Source organism: Oryctolagus cuniculus, chromosome 10, assembly GCF_964237555.1.
Source record: "Oryctolagus cuniculus chromosome 10, mOryCun1.1, whole genome shotgun sequence".
Classification (NCBI taxonomy): Eukaryota; Metazoa; Chordata; class Mammalia; order Lagomorpha; family Leporidae; genus Oryctolagus; species Oryctolagus cuniculus.
In genome coordinates, this window is record NC_091441.1 from 122,260,996 (window position 1) to 122,284,485 (window position 23,490).

The 23,490-nt window shown below is 58.1% G+C and overlaps 1 protein-coding gene across 7 annotated transcripts in view; it reads right to left on the reverse strand.

Moving 5' to 3' along the window:
- CNTN4 (contactin 4) overlaps positions 1–23,490 on the reverse strand; it is a 734,964-nt gene that overhangs the window by 11,490 nt on the left and 699,984 nt on the right. For 6 of the 7 annotated variants that reach the window (XM_051831894.2, XM_051831892.2, XM_051831893.2 and 3 more), the window contains 6 exons: positions 10,400–10,575; positions 6,527–6,647; positions 3,651–3,809; positions 3,213–3,362; positions 2,021–2,091; positions 1,052–1,286 (listed from right to left, as the gene is read on the reverse strand). In XM_051831894.2, coding sequence (XP_051687854.2) covers positions 1,052–1,286; positions 2,021–2,091; positions 3,213–3,362; positions 3,651–3,809; positions 6,527–6,647; positions 10,400–10,575 — 912 coding nt within the window. The remainder of the gene's footprint in view (positions 1–1,051; positions 1,287–2,020; positions 2,092–3,212; positions 3,363–3,650; positions 3,810–6,526; positions 6,648–10,399; positions 10,576–23,490) is intronic. The other variant, XM_051831896.2, reaches the window with a different exon arrangement.

Sequence of the window (23,490 nt, forward strand, 5' to 3'; positions counted from 1 at the left end):
CGGGCCTGAGGACGAGGCTGGAGCACGCAGGCCGCAGGCAAGCGTGGAGGGCGGAGGGGCGGGGCCGGGTCCCGGCAGGCTCCCCCATCTCGGGTCTCAGGGGTGATTTTTCACTTCTGGGAGAATTTCCTGCATCCTCACTGACTGCACCTCGATGACTCAGCTGTTTCCACACAGCCTCACTCTGAATATCATCTCGAGAGCAGCAAAGCCCAGGCCCGCGATCGGAGACTGAGCGAGGCGGGCCAGCACGCAAGCAGCGGGAACGAGAGCCAGCCCTCCACCCCGCGGCACTGCAGGAGGCCACCAATGCGATCCCCCGGCTTCCGGACCTGTGCCCCTCGCTGACTGGTGCAGTAGGTTTAAGGTGTGACGTGATGTAAGTCCAAGTGGAGAGGGGAAGTGAGGGTTTCATATGTACATAGGTGAACAGACATTTACTAGATGTTATACATACTGGGCAATCTACAGCATGGATACATACACACTCATACACGTGTAATTTCAGAGGCAGAGAGAGACAGAGACCTCCGATCGCTGATTGACTCCCTAAATGCCTGCAACAGGACGAAGCTGGGAGCCAGGAACTCAGTCCGTCTCCCACGTGGGAGGCAGGGACTCAGGTCCGTGAGCCGTCACCCGCTGCCTCCCCAGGTGCACGTGAGCAGGAAGCTGAAACTGAGGCAGAGCTGGGACTCAAACCCAGGCCCTGGACATGGGATGCCAGTGTGGCCAGCAGGCCAAAGACCTGCCCTCAAATTATTCTTTGGTATTTCCTTGAGAGCAATGATGGGCTCATGCCAGCAGGGGGAGCTCTGCTCCCTGCAATGCGGGTCCTACCAAGCTCTGGGGACCCCCAGCCCACTTCCTGCACGCTGGGGCAGCTCTCTTACCTAGGGAGCGGGCTGGATAAGGACGCGGGGGCTCCACAGCCCTCTCTTCCCCGTCAGGGCACGGCTCTGACTAGGTGTCAGCGTGATCCCATGACCCCCAGCGCCGCACCTGAGCCCCAGCCCGGTTCCCGCATCCCGCGGTGGGGGCGGGGTCTTACCTTCATCTGCGGAATACACCACCGTGGGGGGGCTGAAGGGGCCCTCCCCCTTGTTGTTGAAGACACCCACTTTCACCTCGAAGGGAGAGAAGGGGCGCACGCTCTCGTTCCGGAACACGTATCTGCAGGCGTCGGCGGACGCCAGCACCGTCAGCATCCAGATCATCTTGCCGTACGGCCGGAAGGCCACCACGTAGCCGAAGCCTCTGCCGTTCTGCAGCTCCTCGGGCACCGTCTGGGGAGGAAGGGGGGACCAAAGGCTGCGGCTGCCTCCGCCTGCACCCCGTGCCCACGCCTCCCCACCTGCCTCCCGCTGGTCTTGTTCTGTGTGGGTGCACGTGAGGTGCTGGCCCAGCGGTGGCTGGCCCACCCAGATGGACGTGTGCAGGGGAGCCTGCCCCCGGCAGCCGGGTGTGGGAGACCTGCGTGGTGTGTGCCGACGCCGACAGCAGCGTCTCATGCTGACCTCGCTCCAGCGCCAGGCGCAGGCTCTCAGGGGGACAACGAGGACCACCTTGGCACGAGCCAGGCCTTCCTCTCTCACCGCGGGGCTCAGGGAACTTTGATGATTTTGGCTTCTGGGGCTGCTGTCCAGAGTCTTCCAAAACCAGGAAGGGGCCTTTCATTAAGCTCCACCTCCCCTCGCCAAGCAGACTGACATGAATGGGTGACTAAGTGACCTCCGAGTTGTCTGTGGACGGCTCCAGCTCAGCTGAAGGCTGGGGCCAGGCACCGCAGCCACCAGGGCTTTGAATCCTGTGGCCACAGGGCAGCTCAGGAGGCCACGCCAGCCTGGATTTGTCAGACAAGTGCCGCTTCCCGATTGTGGAGAATGGAGCAGCCACCAGCTACGGAAGAGGGAGGGTGGGTGCTCACGGGGGCCTTGGCTGTCACAAACCACGGGGGACGCGTCCAGCCGTGTCTAACGTGAAGACGGGCCCACAGTGCCTACTGTCCCCATGCAGTTACCTCCCAGGTTATAACCAGCTCAGATTTGCTGCCTCCACCGCCGCTGACGTTGGCTGGGGTGACCTCCGGCACTGCGGAGACAAGGACAAGTCAGGAGAGGTGGCACGGCCACAGGAGGGCCCAGGACGTCACCTGGGCGCCGTGACTCCCTTCTGACAACACTCAGGTGTGTTCACTTCTGTCCTCTGAGCTCAGGAACTGAGCCACGGGCCCACGGCTTGAGCTGGGAGGAGGGAGGCACCAGGAGCTGGAGGCGGATCGCCTGTTTCCTGTTCAACAAGCGGACACAACCGTTGCTGGCCCATCAGCTCCTTGCCTGGAGGCCAGGGGGCCCGGACCTGGGGGGACGGAGCAGCTGGTGCTCCGGTGTTTATCAGCTGTGTGTGGTACATGCAGAACGGACAGGTGTGGGCGCCCAGGAGTGGGCGTGAGCCAGGTGTTGAAGGGGGTACTGGGTACAGGTTCATCTCCCAGTTCTGTAAGGGGGTGGGTATCAGGCTGACCGAGAATCTCTGAGAGATTAGACTTGGACAGGGAAAGAAGGCACAGGACCAGCTCTGGGACCGCGGGGCCAGAGGTGGCAGCCGGTGAGCGGGTTTGTCTCGTGGTTAAAGCCAACGGTGTAGATGCCAATGGTTTTTTCTGAGAGTTGCAGAGAGTTTCCATCTTCCTAGGCCCCTGTTATCCCTTCAACAGGCGCTTGGCATCCCCACAGCCGGGCCTGTGCAGCCCACGCGCCGCCTCCCGCCACGCGTGAGAGGACAGGCAGCTCCCGTGGGTGTGGGTTCCTTCTCCCAGTGCTCGCTCAAGCCCTGCTCAGGGTCGTGAGGCATGGCTGGCTGGCCCTGGACGGTCTGGGTCTCAGCTCCCGGGGGTGGTTGGCGACCTCAGAGGCGACCCAGCCCAGGTCTCTGTCATGAGTGATTTCTGTCATTTGAGATGGGGATGTGTATTCAAAACGACAGCCCTGTTAGGAGAACTCTGGAGACCAATGGGTTGGTGAAGGCGTCGGCTTTGGGGAGTGGTGAGCGCGGTGCCTCTGGGCAAGTGCACCACTGAGGAGCACCTGGCTCCTGACCCCACCGCCTGATCACCGGCTTCCCACGACCTGGTTTCTCGGGAGTGCGGGGTCAGCATCGCTCCCTGGGGCCGGTGCTGCCCGAGTGTGCCTGCAGCTGCGCCCGGTACTCACGGGCCTCCTCCGTCCGCCGTTTCTCCGAGGGCCGGCTGGGCTCGCCGATCCCGATCACGTTGGCTGCAACTGTGCGGAACTCGTACTCCACCCAGGGGCTCAAGCCCACCACGGTCGCTGTGAAGGTTCTCCCGTCGATGAGCTCGGGGACTGAAAGGGGTCAGAGCGGGAAGGGGTGTTTCCAGGTTCCTAGGACAGGACACGCAGGCGCGCGAGGCAGAGGGGACACCCTGCACCATCACGATCCACCTCGCCTGCAGGGCCCCCGGGCGTCTCACTGCGCTGTGTGAGGACACGGCTTTGGGTCGGCACAGAGAAAACATGAACTCAGCGACAGAGCAGTGGCTGCGCTCCGGGATCTGAGGGAGGACCCGGGGTCCACACGGTGCCCCTCCCGCAGGCTGAGGACCGCGAGAGCCCAGGCCCCCCGTCTGGTACCTGTGCTGACAGCTTGCCAGCCCACAGAGAACGGCGTCCGGGCTTGAATGATGTACGTGGTGACGGGGCTGTGGTTGTCGGGCCCGGGCCTCCAGGACAGCTGAGCAGTGCTGTCTGTGATTTCGTCGATGGTCACAGCCTCGGGGGGGCCTGGAGGGCCTGGGAAGAGCGAGGCCCTCAGGGCTGCGTCCTCGAATGGGGTGCCGGCCCATGCCACCACTGTCACCCCATCCCGGGCTCATGGCTTCTCAGGCCTGCTCCGAACACACACGGGCTGGGTGCTGGACTCTGTGTGGCCCTTCCGTCCTGGGCTAACAGGAGGAACCCACAGGACAGCAAGGAACGGTCAGAGAATGCTTGTGTTGAAGCCGAGGACATGATGGCACCCAGAGCCGAGTCCCTGCCCCACCCTCAGGTATCTGTGATTCCCACCCATGGCAGCCCTGTCACCCAGGGATACAGTCGCCATGGGGACAGTCTGATGTCATGACGACTACAGTCAGGTGGGAACAGTCGCTTCCACCATGGAGGGCAAGGATTTGGATGTAGGTAAGGAGGCAGCCCCCGCCTGCACGTGGCCTGCACCCCACACCACCCTCTCCCTGTGCTGCTTAGAACTGGTGCTGGCTGCATCCGCACAGGTGCACATGGGGGCCTGTGGGCCAGAAAAAGACAGAGGGGCCCAGAGCAGTTGGCAGGCAGAGACCCAGAGCTACTGTTCAACAGGAGACTCCCCGCGCACAGGCACACCTCGGTGTCTCAGGAGAGGAGGTGGTACCAGGGACATGGGACAAACCCACGTCCACTAGACAGGCATCGGGGGGACTCCTGGGGGTGTTAGCCGACCCCCGGCACAGCCAGCAGTCTGTTGGCCGAGTTCCCTTGGGCCAGCTCGTGCGGAGCTGTGGAAGGTGAAGAGCCACGTCACTGACACAGGCTTGGCTCTGAGTCGCTACCTCCTCCGTCCGTGAAACCCTACATTCTCCTCCCTTCCCTAACAGTCGCTTTACAGACCCACAGGGGAGACTAAATGCATCTCCTGGGTGCGGAGCTGACTCATTCCCCACGGGGACATCTTTGCTTGCCGGTCGGATGGCACCTGAGAGATCCTCTGCTCTCCGGGGGTCTTGTTAACCGGAGACGTCCAGAGCCGAGACGCTCCCTGTTCTCACCCAGCATCTCCTTCGCTGTGGCTGCGCCGTGGGCCCTTGAAAACCCAGGGCCATTAACAGAAAAGCGCTCCCTCCTTAGTGGCTCAGAGAGCACGTGGCAGGAAGAACCTGAGCCTGCACTGGCCCCACTGCGGGGCGGGAGGGCAGGTGGCATGGCTCTGGCCCCTGGTCTGTCCCGGCCCCTGCCTGCTGTGCCGCCGTGACCTCACAGGATGTTCACCCACTTGGTTTTAGGGACTCTGGGTGCCTCTTTCAAAATGTGCAAATGTGTGTCCTCCGCACAACATGATGTGCAGGCCGATGGCCGCAGAGGGGTCACGGGTCTGGCCCTGGTCTGCTCGTGGCTCAGGCTAAGCGTCGCGGGGCTGGAGCCAGCCCTCGAGGCTGCCCTGGTCCGAAACACGAAATCTCCACGGAGCATTAAAGTCATTGCTGCCTTCTCTGAGCAGCCTGCAGAAAACCCGCAAGGGCAGAGCCCGGGAAGACGGAACGCGCGCTCGCGCTCTTAAACTCGGATTAATTTATTGGCCTTATTAACTGATTAGACTACATTTCCTTTTATTCGGTGCTTGCGAATTCCTCTTGGTATTCAACTCTATTTTCTGTGAAATGAAGTATACAATATCATTTAAGAACTTCAACTATTACTGATTTAAATATTTATTAGACTAATTTATTGGTGTTTAAACTGCTGATCTGAACATTATCCTAATTAAATAGGGGATAAATTTTCAGAACAGAGTTCCTTTGTTTCCACGGGGAGAGCAGACCGACTCAGGGGCATCTTAGCCGGGAAACTGACAGTACGTTTTCCTGAGGCAGTCTCAGCACGGCTCCACCTGCACCGTGAGCGAAGGATCTTATCCCGGGGGGAGGACGCAGGCACCCAGCATGCAAGTGTCGTCGGCTCTGGCCTCCGTGATGGTGCCAGCCCCACACACCTCCCAGGCCTGTGTCCCCAGGACGGAGCAGCCCACTTTGTGCCCCTGGTCACACCTGCCTCCCGGGCACGTGAGCTCAGCTGGGGTTTCCGCTCCCTGCAACCCCAGTTCCTCTGGGGCTCAGCCCCTGGCCCAGGGCACCTGACACTGACCACGGGTGCTTCTAGCTCCCTGCAGTGGCCTCCGAGAACCTCCTGACCACACACAGATTTCCTTCTGGTGCACGCATGGGCTCACTACGCATTAAACCTGCAATTAAAAATGCTTCCCAGGAGTCCATGGACAGCTTGGTGAGGCCTGGGAGGGACCGGGGGGCGTGGCTCAGCCATGGTGAGCAGGAGGGGCTCACAAACGTGGCCTGTGACCGCAGCTCCCTGCTTCCTCCTCCCTCCCGGGCAACCTGAAGGTGTTTGCGTCCAACACCGTTCTGCAGGCAGGGGACAGCCCTGCCAGCTGCAGGAGCAAGGGCACTGAGGGCCTTGATCTCAAGCCACGGTCCTACGGGGGCCGAACGGTCAGCCTGGCCTGGTTGGGATGAAACATGAGACGGCGCCATGCTTTTCTCACGGAGAGTTCTAGAACTCCTGTCAACTGCAGAAGCCCTCGCTGGGGACCCGCAGGGCTCACTGCTGGCGGGAGGTGACTGGACATCCCCAGGGAACGCTGCCCGCCTCTCCTCCTGATCCCAAACCGCTGAGGTGTAGAGGGCTCGGCACCAGAGTACACGACCCATGAGGCTTTAGCGACAAAGGAAATGCGGTACCTCTCACGACGAGGTCGGCGGTCACCGAGAGCCTGTCCACGCTCGTCTGGACCATGCAGACGTACCTCCCGGCGTGCGTCAGCTGAATGTTCCGGATCATCAGATCCCCGGCCGAGTCCTGCTGATGGGGAGCAGAGCGGCTGCAATGACTTTCTGATGAGCGCGAAACAGGACCGGCACACGGCGGACGCGGCGGCTGGTGCGTTCAGCTCGCTCGGGCTGACGCAGACAGCAGCGCTGCGCTCCGGCCTGCGTGGGCGGTAAGGACGCCTGCCCTCCAGGGCACCGCTTCCACAGGCCCCCGGCTGGCCGGCCGGTCTGCTCGGAAGCACGCAGATGCCCGGTCCCCAGCCCTGTCCGGAGCCGGAGCCTCCACTGTACTTGGGAGCTCCACGCTTGCCGGGCGCAAGCCCCCGGTGCTGGATCTGCATCCACACCCACCTGCCTGACGGCTGGATCTGCATCCACGCCCACCTGCCTGATGGCTGGATTTGCATCCACGCCCACCTGCCTGATGGCTGCACCCACCTGCTCCCAGGTTTGAATTCGAAGATCAGGAGTACCAGACTCTCCAGGGGGAAGCCCACACCACCTGGTGTGGACCGGTGCTAATCTGTTTTGCAAATACCAAATGCATGTTTGATTAGCAGATGAATGGGACTAATTACAACCCTGGCATGGCCGCCTCTGTGCCCCAGAAGCGTTTCCACACTGCTCACCAGCGTGGAGCTTTTGTGACCAGGAGGAGAGACCTGCGTGGTGGCGATTTAACAGGACACCCTGCCGTCTGGGGCCTGGATCACAGCCTTGGAGAACGGCCGCTGGAGGCCACGCCGGGGCCGGGCCGGGGCGGGGCCGGGCCGGGGCGGGGCCGGGGAAGCGGCTCTTCCTTCTGAACCCACTCTGGATGGCAACTCAGGCAGCGCTGGCCCTGCCTGGTCTTTCTGCTCCAAACCACAGAGCAGTGCTGACGGTGCCCCCCACTGCTGCTGCCGCTGCTCCCCGTGACAGCAACACTGGGTCGTGCCTCAAGGCGTTGACCAACAGCGTCCACGTGTTTCGTGTTCCTGAACAAACTCACTAAACACTCACAGGTCCCGCAAAGCAGCTTTGTTAGTAGTCACACCTCAGAGATGAGGCCGGGTGGGGGGGCGCCTGCAGTCATTCAGCCAGCAGAGGGCAGAGACAGAACTTGACTCTCAACACCGTCAGCTCGGGCCCGGCTCGGAGAACTGCGTCGCCACCCAGGCATACCTGCCGCTCAGCACCCGGGTGCACCTGCACATCACGTGTGCACCGCCACGCCTTCCTTTCTACCAAGCACAGCGGGAGACGCGGGACCGCCCGCGGTGGGCACAGCACAGAGGCGGCAGGGCGGGGGGAGGGAGAGCTGCGGTCCCCACCCGCGCTGTCGGCAGCTGCTGGCCGCTCTGTGACGTCAGTAGCTCTCATCCTGTCTGCCCTTAGCTGATTCGACGTTGGGGGAATCAGAGACCGTGTGCGCCTGAACCTCCTGAGGCCTCCGAGACCACAGCGAGTGTGAACCCTGCCACTGGGCGTGCCAGAGACAGGGTTGCTCATTCAGAAGAGCTGTGCCTTCTCCCCTTCTTCCTTTTTTTCCAACCTGAAAGCCCTTCGGTTTAGAACACCCGACTTCTCGCTGAGGTTCTGTTCACCCACCAAGACTCCTCACTGCTCAGGGAAGTGGGGGGTGTTCGCTGAGCTATCTCTCAGCGTGCTGTGAGGTTCACGTGGGTAACGCTCGCGTCTAAGAAGGCTCCCGATCAATGTGCACACACACCATCATCGTGACTTGAGGACAGGCCTCACGGGGGCGGGTGTGCAGCAAGGAGGGGGCCACTGGGAGCAGCTACGCCTGCACTATCTCAGCTCCTCCTGCGTCCAGCAAGGCCTCAACATCCAAGAGACTCCTGCGGCCTGGGCCACGGTCTGGCAGCCCACGAACAGATGTCCGCAATCATGAGATTTAGAACTTGCTGCGGTTGTCTGCAAATTTTGACCAGATCTGTATCTTTAGAGTGAAAGGGAAACAGGGAAGAGAGCGTGGTCAGGACCAAGGGAGGCGTCTCACAGCAGGAGAACGAGGACTTGCTCCTTCCTTGGGCGTCCCCCGACCCGGCCGTCAGCCGAGATCCAGCGTGGCGTTGACTGCAGACAGCACACGGGCACCAGCGCTGTGCCCACTGTGGCCCCTGCCTGTCCCTGACAGAGCACGCGGGGGCAGCAGGGTACAGAAGCCCTCCTGAGGGCTGCACAGGCTGGGTCTGCCCACCAGGCTGACCCAGGAAGCAGACAGCGACACGAGCCGGCCTTCAGCCACCCCACATGTGCGCTAAGACTCAGTTCTGCGATGTTCATGGTGCCGGCGGCCACTACCCACGGGTGGCCCAGGCCGTGGGCTGCTCCTCACTTCCCAATTCCCGCTTAGCAGGTGCTGGTTCCGCACACGCCACTGGCACCTCCCACGTGCAAGGCAGGCGAGGGCAGGGCCGAGGACACAGGTCTCTGCCAAAGGTATCCTCAGTGCCCCCGACTCTGTCAGGCTGGCTCCACCTGTGCCCCCGCCCTGGCACGCATCCGGCATCAGGGCCGTGTGTGCCTGATTGGCAGGGCATCCATCGGGGGTGGCCAGGCCTCTCTTCTGATTGGGTGACGCTCATGTCATTCTGGGGGTGATATTTTCAGCCTCTCCCCTTCCCAGGAAATCTGTTTTTGTGGGAAAATAAACACTCTGCTTTGTGAAGAATTTTCCCCACTGTATTTCCTGGCTACCACAATCAGTGTTCCCCTCCTTTAGTGCTACACCCATTACGAGTGGTCGCGCTCTCCCACTGTGACAGGTACTGGGGAGACAGTCCTCCAATTCTCAAGGTACTTATGACTCTGTGCCTGGTGGGGTAGTAGCTAAGTCTCCCACTTAGCTGGCCCTGCTAAGCTGAGCCATGTGAGAGAAGGGTTAATACGGGGTCTCTCTCAGCCGGGGTTCCAGGAGAGGCTGCCTGTCGAGCCCGGGCATCCCTGGCTGGGACAAACGAACTTGGCCCCCACAAGTCGGACATGGAACCAGGCAGACGCCACTCCTACGAGAACTCAGAAAACAGTCGTCCATGTCGTTCGAGTGCTCTGTGACTCAAACTCTGAGAAAGGCAGAAACATGCCCAGGACTGGGACTCCCGCTGGGTGGAAAACAAGCCCCTGAAGTCGCCCGCACGCCTCTGTGAGCTGGGGCCAGAGGCCGGGCACCACGAAGTCGGGGCAGCCCGGAGGGTGGGCGGGGCTTTACGTTCTGCCGGCGTCTGCTGGGAACACCCAGGGGAATGGCCCCAGCGGGGGTGAGAATCGTGGTGCTAGACACAAGCTGGTTCCAGACTGCACCTGCTCGATGCTAACAGACGTTTCTGCAGAAACTAAGGCATTTTTTGAGAGTTCAATTGGTTGGATTCAAACTGCTTGGAGACCATAATCTGATCCGACCTTCAGAATCCAGAAGGCAAGTCTGCGCCTGGGGTGATGGTCTTTTACCTGAGCCACCGGGCACACAACGCACACCTGAGAATCCTGCAAGGAAAGGACGCCTCGCCCACGCCCCAGTCAGGCTCTGGGGTACACGGGTGGGTCTGAAGCTGAGCTCGCCCGTCAGCAGCCGCGGGGGAAGGGCAGGGCCTGGGGGCCCTCGGCTGCCTCCTTCATGGGCAGGGGTGTGCCCTCAGCGCAGGCCACGCTAGGCAGGGCCGCGGCTACGACGCCCAGAGGAGCAACAACTATCCAAGAGCAATCGCTCAGAACCACAAAGCAGCGGCCCTGATCCCCTTCCTGCTGGCCTCCCGCGCACAGCCTCCCCTCAACACTTACCCCTCCGACTCTCTCAAAGTGGTCGCCGTCCTTGTCGAAGTCTATCAGGCGTCCATTAAACGACCAAGCGAACACGATGTCCAGCGAGTGATCGTGTGTCACCTGGCACGGCAGGACGATGCTCTCTCCCACAGTGACATCCATGCTGGACGGGGGCACCGTCACGCGTGTCGGATCTGCAGGGGCCACACAAAACACACGACGGCAAAGCTGTGAGCCAGCGTGGAACCACGGCTCAGACGCCAAGAGCAGGGAGAAGCACTTTTACTTCCTCCCCTCCCCCACCTTGGGAGCCCAGATGCGCGTGGGGACATGGACGTCACCAAGAAGGACACGTGTATGGGGGCGCTTGTGGGCCACCGGGCTCAGGCCAAGAGCGCGGGGTGAAAGGCTCTCCCTCCAGGCTTCCTGGAGAACCCCAGCCCCGCGGAGGGCACGCAGGAAATCCACGCTGATTTGAAGTTTGGTGGGAGTTTTTGTAATTTGAAAAAGTGAAACATGTTTCAGTCAATTTAGAAAATTCAGGACAATTAAAAGAAGGGCCAAAAGGCCGGAACCCAAACCAACACGACCTCCCCCACGGTGCACCTGCTCTCGCTGTGGTGCAGCTTCGCCCGGCTCTGATTCCTAACCCGGCAGTTGTTCGGCTTGGCATCGCTGTGAATGTGCTGCCCACACCCTCTTCCTGCCTACGTAAATAACGGAAGCATGTTTACATCCGTCAAGACATTGCTCCAGTCTGCCTGATGTGCTATTATATTTATAGTACTGCTTGTTTTCAAACTGGAAGTTTGCAACCTGGCAGATTTTATTGTAAATATGCTGCAATTATGAATCCTGACGGGCATCACAGAGGCCATGACAGGTGCCTGTCCCTTCTCTACAATAAAGACCACTGGTGAGATTTTACGGGGGATGGGATGGGCCTGCTTGGTGGAGACCGTTATACTCCCGACCTCCCTTCACATCTGCTCCCTGATGTTTCAGTAAAGCATGTCCACACGTGGTGGCAGAGATCACAGGGACGAGAAGCAGTCTACATTCCACGGAAAGGCCACGTAAACAACGAAGTTCCAAGTCCACTCATATCCTAGAGATCGCTGTATATGGAAAAAAACTAAACAATTCCATGGAGGACAAACGAAAACAAACCAAACAGGACAAGAACCTCGCTCGCACTCGTGGCGCTGTGGGTGCACGTGTTCAGTGAGCCCCTGGGAACTGTGACGTTCTATCTCATAGGAGACTTTTAATTTATTCTTTATTACTTGAGAGGTACAGTGACAGGAAGGAGGGGAGAGAGATCTTCCATCTGCTGGGTCACACCCCCAATGCCCACAACAGCCAGGGCTGGGCCAGGCTGAAGCCGGGAGCCAGAAGCTCCATCATGGCCCACCCCACGGGTGGCAGGGGCCCAATGACTTGGACCATCTCCCACGGCCTTCCCAGGAACACGAGCAGGGAGCTGGATCGGTAGCAGAGTAGCAAGGACTTGGCCAGCACTAGTGTATGGGATGCCAGCCTTGCAAACAGCAGCTTAACCTGACAACCCACAACGGCAGCCCTCACTTCCATGTTTAATCAACACATGATAACTGTGTGTAGCTCTGGGCTGCAATGTTCAGACACATGTAGACACGTGCAGTGACCACATCAGGGTCACTGGATATCCACTACCTCAAACATTTACTGAAGACTCTCTTTCTAAAAGGCAGAGTGACCGACAGAGAAAGCACACGCATGTGTGAGACAGAGGGAGAGAGATGTACCTCCCACCCACTGGTTCACGCCCCAAACGTCCCCAGATGGCCAGGATTAGGCCAGGCTGAAGCAGGGTCTGGGGACTCCATCCGGGCCTCCCACGTGGGTGACAGGAGCCCTGCTGTTGAGCCATCACCTGCTGTGTCCTGGGGTCTACACTAGCAGGAAGCCGGAGCCAGGAGCTGCTGACGGGACTTGAACCCAGGCACCACAACAGGGGATGCGGGTATCCTGACCGCCAGGCCGTACGCCCATCCTTCCTGACGATTCTTACTTCTCCACAACCCACGCTGAAGATCTCTCTTCAGAGAGTATTTAAGTCAGGTTTCCCAGGCTTTTATCCAAACACAGAAAGAGCAGACTTCAGGCTGTTCGCGACGGGAGGCTGCCTCACGGGTGGGATGCACCTCCGCTGCCTTCTCAATGACCCCTGGTGGAAGTGGAATAAACAGGCCCCAGCCTGAGCGGCGAGCGGCAGAGGGAAGGGAGCCCTCAGAGAGCCAAGCACGCGGGAGGAATCTGCTCCACGGATTCCTGGACCCCAGCGAATGGACACAGACCGGATTTTTGAAATGAGGGGAGCAGACAGGAACAGACACTATTCCAGGCAAAGTTCTGGGGACAGCCGCACTCTGACGGAACCCGCCGCCACCAACACTTCCGCATTTACGCTTTCTCCATCTACACAGTGAAGGCTGAAACGGAAGCCACATGCCCTCCTGGCTTCTGTTCGGTGAAGAAGCTGCGATTTCCATCTTAAACAGCTTTATGTCGTGACGCCGCCACGCTCATTCACTCACTGCGTCACCCAACACGTGTGCGCCACCGTGTGCTGCCTGCTAGCCGGGCGGGCACCAGCCATGGTCACGGAGCCCCCGAGGCCTGCTAAGCCCCTCCGTGGTGGATTCTCTGATTCCTAACCAGGCCGCAGGGAGAGCACTGTTGATTCTGTGTAGGCAACAGACGTTTAAATGCAAAAGGATCTCAGAGGAGTCCTGCCGTGGGCGGTAGATGGCCCCAGCCGGCTTCCTGCAGGAGTCCGGAGCTACGGCCCCAGCCAGGCAGCTGGCAGTGAGGAGCTCACAGCTCAGACACCGGCTCTGGCCCCAGGTTTAGGAGTGCAGCCAAATGTCCAAGTTCAGCTCCTTGGGAATGTCTCCTTCTCTCCTGACAGCTCCCGGGCAAGCAGCAAGGAACTGGCATGTGCCCCAAGCCTGGAGCCACCTGAGAGTCAGGTTCACACTTTCCTTTAAAGATTTATTTACTAGAAAGGCAGAATGACCAAGAGACAGAGAGAGAGAGAGAGAGAGAGAGAGGCAGCAAGCAAGCGCTGGGCTGAGAGAGAGAGAGAGAGGCAGCAAGCAAGTGCTAGGCTGAGAGAGAGACACACACACACACACATACACACACACAGCGAGCAAGCGCTGGGCTGAAGCCAGGAGCCAGCAACTTCATCCGAGTCTCCAGTGTGGGTGGTGGGGACCCCGCAATTGCAGCATCATCCGTTGCTTCTCCGCAGGAAGCTGGACTGGAAGAAGAACAGCAGGGACAGGAACCGGCACATACGGGATGCTGGCACCGTAAGCGGCAGTTTAACTCCCTGAGCTGCACTGTCTGTCCTAGGCTCGCGTTGTTAACTGGCTTTGTTTTCTAAAGAAAGGTTTGTGCCACACCCATGTTTACGGAAGCTCAACTCACGATACCTAAGATATGGAATCAACCCAGGTGCCCATCAGCTGGTGACTGGATAAGGAAAATGTGGGATGATGCTAGTCACACACACACAGAATGCAATCCTCTCTTTTCCAGCAAAACGGATGGGAGATCATGTGCAGTGAAATGAGCCAGTTCCAAAAAGACAAGTAAAATGTTTTCCCTGATCTGTGGTAACTAATATATAGAGTAGAAAGAAGTGCAGTGTATATAAGTGAAACTGACATTGAGATTTGATTATTCCTTAGCCCTTGTCTATACAACTGAAGAACAGTGGTTTTTCTCCTTACTTGCTGTATTCTTTATCTGGTGGAGGGTTAACCTTGTGACTATAAAGTCCCCTGAGAGTATGTCACTGCAAAAATTAAAGGAAAAGGAAGGAGAGAGGGTGGGAGGGAGGGAGCAGAGGACGGTAGGAAGTATCATCATGCCCTTAAAGCTGTGTACAGGAGATACAAGAAACTTGGTCCCTTTATATTCATCACCATTTAAAAGAAGGAACGTTCGTCTCTTGATCTGGGGGATTTTTGTCATTGGTAGCCTCAGCTGCCTGTGGTCTCAGGACCCGAGGAGTAACCTCAGCCAAGGAGCGGGCACAGGGCCACGCCCACGGCTGCTGATTGAATTCATGTGGCACGTGCCGATTTCCCGCTCTGAGACGTGGCACAGCCAGGGTCCCTGAGAAGCAGACCACACCCTGCACACACCCGAGGCCTCCCTGGGACCAGGCGGGCTCAAAGCCTCGGCAGAGAGACTCTCAGAGTGCATCGGCTTCTGCTCCTGTTTGCTGTGTTCTGAACTCTGATGCTGTCCGCCGATTCCCTCCTTAGACTGAATCCACGTGTGTACGCGGACATGCAGGGGCGTCCTGCAGAGCGACCGACTTCCTCCTCCGACTTCCAGTTGTCACGATCAAGAAGAACCTGCGTGCAGGTGCAGGACCTATGAAGAGCCATCTGGCTCCTGGTCCACGCACAGGACTCTCCAAGGCACTCAGAACTCGAGACGGGGGCTGCCGGCTGGACTTGGATGCCACTGAACAGCAACGTTAATCAGGACCAAGGCACCCTCAGCTCTGCTCCCTGTGGCTGGCCTGTACTGCTGACCACCACACATGCTTAAGCATAGAGGCCATTTCTTTTCTACAGCTGAGTAGTCCTCCATGGTGTACATACGCCATACTTTCTTCATCCAATCAACAGTTGCTGGACATCTGGGCTGAGTGCGTGTCTTAGCTCCCGTGAATTGTGCTGCCGTGAACAAGGGGCTACGGATCACTCTTTCATATACTGATTTCTTCTGCCTGGGTGAATTCGCAGGAGTGGATGGACGGTAGGTCTACATTCAGGTTTCAGAGGCACCTCCGTACCGTCTGCACAGTGGCTGCACCAGTTACATTCCCCGCATCAGGGTATCTTCTCCCCACATCCTTGCCAGCACTGGTCGCTTGTTGATTTCCGTGTGGGAGCCATTCTAACCGAGAGGTGACCTCCTGTGGTTTTGATGTGCAGTTCCTCATGGCTTTTTGCAACACGATGGTCACAACTGGAAACATTTTACCTAGTGAAACAAGCCAGTCCGGGAAAGACAGATACCATGTGTGCTCCCTGCTCTGAGTAACTGACAGAGTACCTGAAGTGCGATGTGCTGAGTGAAGCAGACACTGTGAGAACAGAGGATTGTTCACAGCCCTTGTCTCCTCCATGAGGAGCAGCGTTTGTTTTATTTCTCTTCGTACTGTCTGCTGAACTCCTTTACTTAGAGTAGGGTTAACTGTATGATCATTAAGTATACTGAAGACAGATTATTGTAAAAATTAAGAATGGGAATCTGAGAGGGAGGGGGAGGAAGGGTTGGAGTGTGGGTTGGGGGAGGGGATCTACTATGTTCCTAAATCTGTTTAAGTGAAATACATGAAATTGTATAACTTTACTAAAAATTTAAAAAAATACTGAGTGCTTAACCTTCCTGAGTTTAAAGACTTTGTTTTACTTTTTCTTTTTAAAGATTTGTTTGTTTGAAGGTGAGAGTTGCAGAGAGAGAGAGAGAGAGAGAGAGAGAGAGAGAGAGATCGATCTTCCATTCACTGCTTCATCCCCCAGATGACTCAACTGCCAGAGCTGGGCCAGGCTGACGCCAGGAGCCGAGAGCCTCCTCCTGGTTTCCCAAACAGCAGCAGGAGCCCAGGCACCTAGGTCATCCTCCCCTGCTTTTCCCAAGCCGTCAGCAGGGAGCTGGATCAGAAGTGGAGCAGCCAGGACTTGAACCAACACCCAGATGGGCTGCGGGCACCTGCCACCCCACCATCAATGCCGTCTTTTACTTTCTGTAGTGTTGCTAGAATGCACAGACGACAGAAGTGCTTTGTTCTGCAGATCATCACCCCCACGAGGACGTGGTTGCTACTGAATTAACAACCACATCAACAATCAGGTGCATTAATCCCACCACTTGCTTGTGCCCAGGCTTTCTGTAGTAACAGGTGCTTAGGGGTCCCTACGGTGAGAATCCTGTTCTGTGGGTACCTTCCCTGCGCCACGCCAACCACTCCATTCTAGTTCCTGGTTTCATTGCATTTCATTCACTCTGGACGACAGCCACGTGCTGCTATCAGAAAGTTGCAGCATGTGTGTTTCAGTCATCTTTGCTCCATCCCTTGTCAGCGAAGGTCTGACTGCAATGGTTTTTCATGGTGCCTTCTAGTATCTCCTTTTTAAAAACAATAATTTTTTATAGAGAGAACTCAAGAAATGGGATCCTTCAAAGGCCTGAGCTAGTCCGAGAGCTGACGACCAGCTCCCCTCAAGTGGCACAGAGGAGACTGCACAGAGCGTTTTTAATGGTGGTCACATGGCCTGCCCGCCACAGCCTGTTGATAAATGACGACAATAATCCTGGAGCAGCCACCCGGGGGTGAACTGCAGTAAAAATCCAGAAAACATAGAATCAGTGCCAGATAAAGGATCTTTCTGAATCCTGCATGAAGTGTGCCTCTTACAGGAAAGTCCTAAACAGGAGATGAGCATCCAGACTCCCAGACTTCAAGCTACACCAGCCTTTTCCTGCTGGGACTTAGTGTGATGGGGATAGAGGCAGGAAACCGCCCTCAGCTCAGCTGTCTGGGTCGTGGGGGTGGGGCACTGGCAGTTCACACGGGCGGCACCTGAGCATTCCAGTGTGCACCGGGTCTGTGCCGCCACCCAGACAACAGACGCAGTCTTGGGTTGCACCAACAGCACAGTGTTCCAGATTAGAGAGGTAAAGCCCAGTTGCCTTGTGCACTAGACAGAGTATACCAGCAACACCTTCGGGACTCACTGACAGGTTAGCACACCTAGGTTCACAGAGGATCTCACGAATATGCAGCCGCTGCGAACAACCGGAAGTGCACGGTGTGAGAGGAGACGCCAGAGACACAGTGGTGGTTCTCACATGACTGTGCGCAGTGTGAGAGGAGACGCCAGAGGCCCAGTGGTGGTTCTCACATGACTGAGGGGTTTACACGCAGCCGGTGAAGCAAGCTTACTGAGTGCTGCCTCAAAGCAGAAAGCAAGGAGCCAAAGACAAACAGGCACCTGCCGGCTCTGTACGGGGAAACTCGCCAAGGGTTTGTGCTTTGCAACAGGGCAACGGCTGCCTCTGGGGGACCTCCGTCTGTTCTGCAAGTGCAGGTGGGCACCCTCCCCGTGGGAGGCCAGGAGACCCGGGGAGAAGCCAGGAGGAAGCAGCCTGTGCCTGCCTGGAGGGCACCAGCCTAGCCCTGGAACTCGGGAGTGAGCCTTTCCTGCCGCGGAGTTCATGGGCACTGGTAGCTCAGCCTCTCAGTGCCGAGCCGCTCGGCCTGCTGGGGGCCGCATCAGCTCCTGCAGACGCTGGATGGCTGTGCTGGTGAGGGGAGCACGGGGCCCTGGGCGGCCGGTGCTGTAGGTCAGGAAGCCCCTGTGTGTTTCCTGGGTACCCTGATGCGGGCTGAACACAAAACACACAGGAGGGGGGCCCTGGGGATGCGTGTGGGGCTTCCATGCACGCCCCGCCATGCACCTGTGTTCATGACGTCTCTGGCTTCTAAGGCCACATTTTTGTCCTTTTTGTTTTTTGCTTTTGAAAAAATGTTTTAGAATAATCTCAAACTCTCAGGAAAGTTGCCAGAAAAGCATGAACTCATCAGTACTTAACGCTTCACCGTGTTGGCTTATTTCCTCGCTCTCGAGTGACACACGTGGACACACATGTGCACACACACAAGCACACATAGGCATGGGTACCTCAAAAAGTTCATGGAGGGGCCAGCCACTGTGGCTCAGCGGGCTAAGCACTGCCCACAATCCCATATGGGCGCTGTTTTGAGCCCCAGCAGCTCCACTTCCTTCGCAGCTCCTTGCCAGTGTGTCTGGGAGAAGCAGTGGAAGACGGTCCAAGTACGTGGGTGGCTGTCACCCCCTGGGAGACCTGGCTAGAGTTCCTGGCTCCTGGCTTCTGCCTGGCCCAGCCCCTGTTGCTGGAGCCACCTGGGGAGGGAGCCAGCTGATGGTTCTTTACAGTGGCAGACTCTGAGTCCTTGGTTTTAAGAAACCAAGTGTGCCCGTTGTTGCTGGGGGCTGACAGAGCTGGGACGGGGGTGTGCACACAGGTGTGTGACACACTGATGTGGCCGTTTCTACAGCGTATCCTGGAAACATTCACCCATGTGCTTAATCACTTTCCGTTAGTACAACCAACCCCCAACCTCACCAGCTGTCTCCTCTGTCCCCCTCTCTGTCCCACCCCTAACCACCCCCTCTGGGCCGTGGATCGCTTTACACAGGCCTCGCAGCTCTCAGCCACCTCACTGTCTGCACCCCAGCCACTGGAGTGACCCCTCAGGGGTGGGCAGGGCAGGGACACGGGAAGGAAGGGCGCAGGGCAGAAGGAACGCCTGCTGACTGCCTCCCAACAAGCCCCAGAACACTCACATAAAACAACCAGCCCGGTCACCGCATCCTCGCTCCAGGGTGCACGGCGCTGCAACACCAAAGCTCCGAGCTACCCACAAGGTGAGTGAGGCAGGCACGGCCTTCCCGGGGGCACTGCACACCAGGAATCAAACCCGCGTCACCGCAGTCAAACACATGGGGAGGAGCAGGATGTCACCTGGAATCCTATTCAGCTTTTGCAGTATAATCTATTCTTAAACAGAGAAAAAACGATGATTTTTTTATTTTTATTTTTTGACAGAGTGGACAGTGAGAGAGAGAGAGAGAGACAGAGAGAAAGGTCTTCCTTTTTGCTGTTGGTTCACCCTTCAATGGCTGCCGCGGCCGGTGCACCACGCTGATCTGAAGCCAGGAGCCAGGTACTTATCCTGGTCTCCCATGGGGTGCAGGGCCCAAGCACTTGGGCCATCCTCCACTGCACTCCCTGGCCACAGCAGAGAGCTGGCCTGGAAGAGGGACAACTGGGACAGAATCCGGCGCCCCGACCGGGACTAGAACCCGGTGTGCCGGTGCCGCAAGGTGGAGGATTAGCCTAGTGAGCCGCGGCGCCGGCCCGATGAATTTTCTAACTATTGTTCTCCATCGGGCCATCAGGTTCCGCATCAAAAGCAGCGACTACAGCAAGCGCACTATCAGGTCCAGCTCCTGCTTTCCCCGTGAGCTACTTTGCGGAAGCCAATTGCTTCTGTCAGGGAATGAGACCCCGGGCGGGTCAGGCACAGAACCTGTGCACCCTCTGTGGTCCAGAGCTCTCCTGCCGCCCGTCAGCAGGGCACCTCCTGTGTCTGCCGCTCTCGTACGGCAGTGGACGCCCTCGTGGCCGCTGTAGCTCTGGCGGAAGCTCATTCGGTCCGAGCGTTTGAGTCTTCACGAGTCAGCTGCTGTGAGGGATCCGGGCTCTCAGCCCATAGCGAAGCCAAACATCAGGGTACTTCACAGAGTGCGTGGGAAATGCAAATAAATGGTAAGCTTATTTTTGTGCAAAACACTAAGAAATCCATGAATATGAGGAGTCTGTAAACGGCTCATAGAGAATGCGCATCATGAAGAAACCATGCGTGGGTTTCCAAAGGTTTGCCACCAAAATAAACTCATCTTCCCACTCTGGTTCCATGAATCCGGGACACCTGCAGGTAGGGCTCCCCACCTCTGCGGGACAGGGCTTGCCCCTCTGTCCCTGGGTGGCCACAGACAGGTCCCCTTTAAATGCTTCAGAGCCGGGTGCAGGCTGTGGTCGCTGTCGCTGTCAGGGAGCCAGACTCCGCCTCCGCACAGGTGTCCGTGCCAAAGCATCGTCACGACTTCACTGATTCAGCTCCTCACCGCCCGCACAGAATCCTCACGCAAACACCCGCGGTCGGAGCACCACGGGCCAACACCCGGCTTCTGCACATCTGGTTTGTCTCCAGCCACCCATTTTGGTTGCAGTTACTGCTCTTTTCAAAATCCTCAGTTCTTCTAGACATGCCTATTTACTGCTGAGGTTTGTTTTCCATTGAGTAGCTATGCCTGCAAACTGACAATTTTTAAAAGTTTAAAGCAAACACGTGCTATTTTTCTCAGCAGCATCCTTGTTGATCTTTCCTGTCCTTTTTTTTTTGAAAGCAAATTAAATTGTGGCTTTGCTGGGAAGCCAGCAAAAACCAGCAGAGAAAAGCAAAATGATCCTCTCTTGGCTGCCGACAAGTCAATCTGCCCTTTCAGGCCGGGGAAGGCAGCAGTGGCGCGGGGCACTGCCAGGAGCCAAGGATTTTAGTCGATGTGTGCCAGGCGGCACTGGCCCCAGGACCCAGCCCCCGTTCTCTGAACAACCTGTGCCGCTCGGCGAATGGCATGGGCAGGAGGCACCAGGCAAAGGCTGACCCCGGGACTGGGCAGGAGCAGAGCCCTCTGCAGAGCCGCTGCCACGTCGCCCCGAGCACACCGCTCACCGATCCGCTGTCCAGCGCTGGGACACACACAGCAGAGCTGCCGGCTAAGCGTGACGGCCACAGATGGAAACTGTGCCACCCACGCCAGCAGAGGGTGGCCGGGTTTGGGTCCCGGGAATGCTGGCCGCCCTAGACAACCCCAGCGCTCGGCTTTGCCTGCTCCACTCGGACAACATGAAGTATCTGCTCAATTAGGAGGCCTGTGCTAACGACGCCCTCCACGTCTCTATCAGATCTTTTTTTTCTTGTTTTAAGAGCGAGTTGTAATTTATCTGAAAAATATTGCTCACGGCCAATCTGCTCTCATTTTTCGCCTGCCCCAAGGGGAAGAAACCTCCTGGTTCTGAACGTGGGGCGTGTTCAGCAGCAGGGTTCGCAGCAGGGACGTCTTCCCACGTGCGAAGGGTTGTCTGCAGGTGTGTCAGCCCCCGGGGGAAGGAGAAGGCCGGGGGAAGCAGTGGGCAACCACAGAGGTGAGGGGTGCAGGGGTGCAGGGGTGCGCAAGCTGCTCCCTCGTTCTCTTTCTGCAGCTTTGTTTGTGATTTTTAAACAACCACTATTGGAAGAGTCCATTGTCACTGACAAGTTAAATAAACTGCGTCTTTAAGCCGAGCTCTAACGAAGCTCCACTCCTGGCACGCGTCTCACCGTGATGGAAGAATCCTCGGTGCGAGCACACATGTCTTCCACCCGTGGAGAACCATTTTTCTCCGGTAATGATTGGAGTTGTTTTCTGTTTGAGGAGGGATTATAGGCCTGTTGCTTGCACCTCCTGCAGACGAGCAGCGCTGCCGCACGAGTCACTGGGCACCAGGGTTCCCGAGAATCCCGTTAGTGTCAGCGAAACAGCAAACCCCGCGGCAGGCAGGCAGGCAGGCAGGCAGGCAGACGCAGGGCACCAGGAGCCTCTGCTGAGGGCGGGCACAGCGCCCTGCACTGACTGCCGTGGCCTGCAGCTGCTGAGACGAGAGCGAGCACTTCCTGTCTGCGGCGAAGGGACACGCACACGAGGCCAGGACGGCGAGTGGGAAAGGCGCTGCGTCCACTGTCCTTCCTGGGCAGCAGCGAGTGCTCCCGGCACTGCAGGCCGCGCCGGACAGCAGAGGGCGCTGACGTCTCAGCCGAAGAGCAGACCACAGCCTCCCGTCTGCTCCATCCGGGCCTGCAGGCAACTGCCCACTCCACACCCCCTGGGTTGAGGGCTCTGCCGCGGGAGAGCGGCCAGGATTCGCCCACCGTCACACAAGGTGCTCTGCTCGCCTGCAGATTGGAAAGGGGGCTGTGGGGGGGCGGGTGCAGCTCCCGTCAGGGCGTCGTCCCTGGGTGGGTGCTCCGAGCTGTGTTCCTGTATGTGATGTGAGCAGGACTGATTTACAAAGCTTTCTGTAGAACAAGGCCCACCACCCTCTGCCCGGCCACCCGGTCCACTGCTGCCCGGCCGGCCTGGGGGTTTATCTCTGAACGGGCCCCTGCTCAGAGCCCTACCACTGCGAGTGGGGCGCTGTGCACCTGCTGGGTAAGGGGGGTTGCTGGGGGCCTGCAGGAGCCCCGCTTCCCCTTCGTGGCTGGCTCAGGGTGCGGTCAGGGACGCTTCGAGGGGATCTGAAGGAAGGAGGAGGAGACACTGGAGAGCTGCGGTTCCGCGGCTGCTCTTTGTCCCGAGCAACAAGGCTGCAGCGAGGAAGAGCTAACCGCCGGGGGCTTCGGGGTCACCGCACATTCAGTCCAGCGCTCCACGCAGGCACAGGAAACGTTTCTGTCTGAGAGTTGCTGACCCGAAAAGGAAAAAGAAATCGATTGAGGGTCAGAGGAGCATAAAGCAACTTAATTCAGTTTATTTTCAGAGGGAGTCTACAACTTCCCATGTTTTCAGAGAGTTAGGCACCAGGGCATAAAAGCCCGAAGACATCAAATAATTAGAACTTAGATCCAGTTTGTGAAGAGGACGGTGGGTGGAGCTGGGCCACAGACGAGAGGTGGAAACAGAGAAACAGAGCAAGGAAGACGCAGGCGGACAGCAGCGGGCTCTGCCACCCCCAGAACCAGGACCCCCCTTCCCTGGGGGCAGCACCCCACAGGGCTTACAGAGTGGATGGGCGATGAATCTCGTGCCGCAGGTGACGCTGCCGCTCAGTCACCCCACATTCGGGGCCTGCGAGGGGTCCCCTCCACTTCCCATCCAGCTCCCCGATAACGCACCTGGGAGGCAGCAGACCACGGCCCAAGTTCTTGGGCTCCTGCCGCCCACGTGGGAAACCCGGTGGAGTCCATGCTCCTGACTTGGGCCTGGCCCAGCAGCTCTGGGTGTTGCCTGTGCTTGGGGGAATGAACCAACGGATGGCAGATCTCTGTCTCTCCCTCTGTCCCCGTGCCCTTCACGTAAACACACAGCTCTCTTCTCCTTCAGTGTGAGAAGGCAGTGTCTGTGGGACAACACGCCAGCTCTGCTCCTAGAAGGCCCAACCAGAGAGCCCTGGTCTGGCCAGCTGCCCCTTGGCAAGCGCAGCCACGGGCACGTAACTGCATCTTGCTGCTGCCACCGAATGGGGTCTGAAGATCAAGGGGGAAGATGGCTCACAGCCAAGTCTCACGTTCTCCTGATGGACTTGCCCTGTCTCCTACGTTCATGGCTCTGCCATGGTGATCAGGGAATACTCACGCCAGGGTGACCACAGCCTGCAAACACCAAGCTGTCACCGCACTAAAGCCTGCC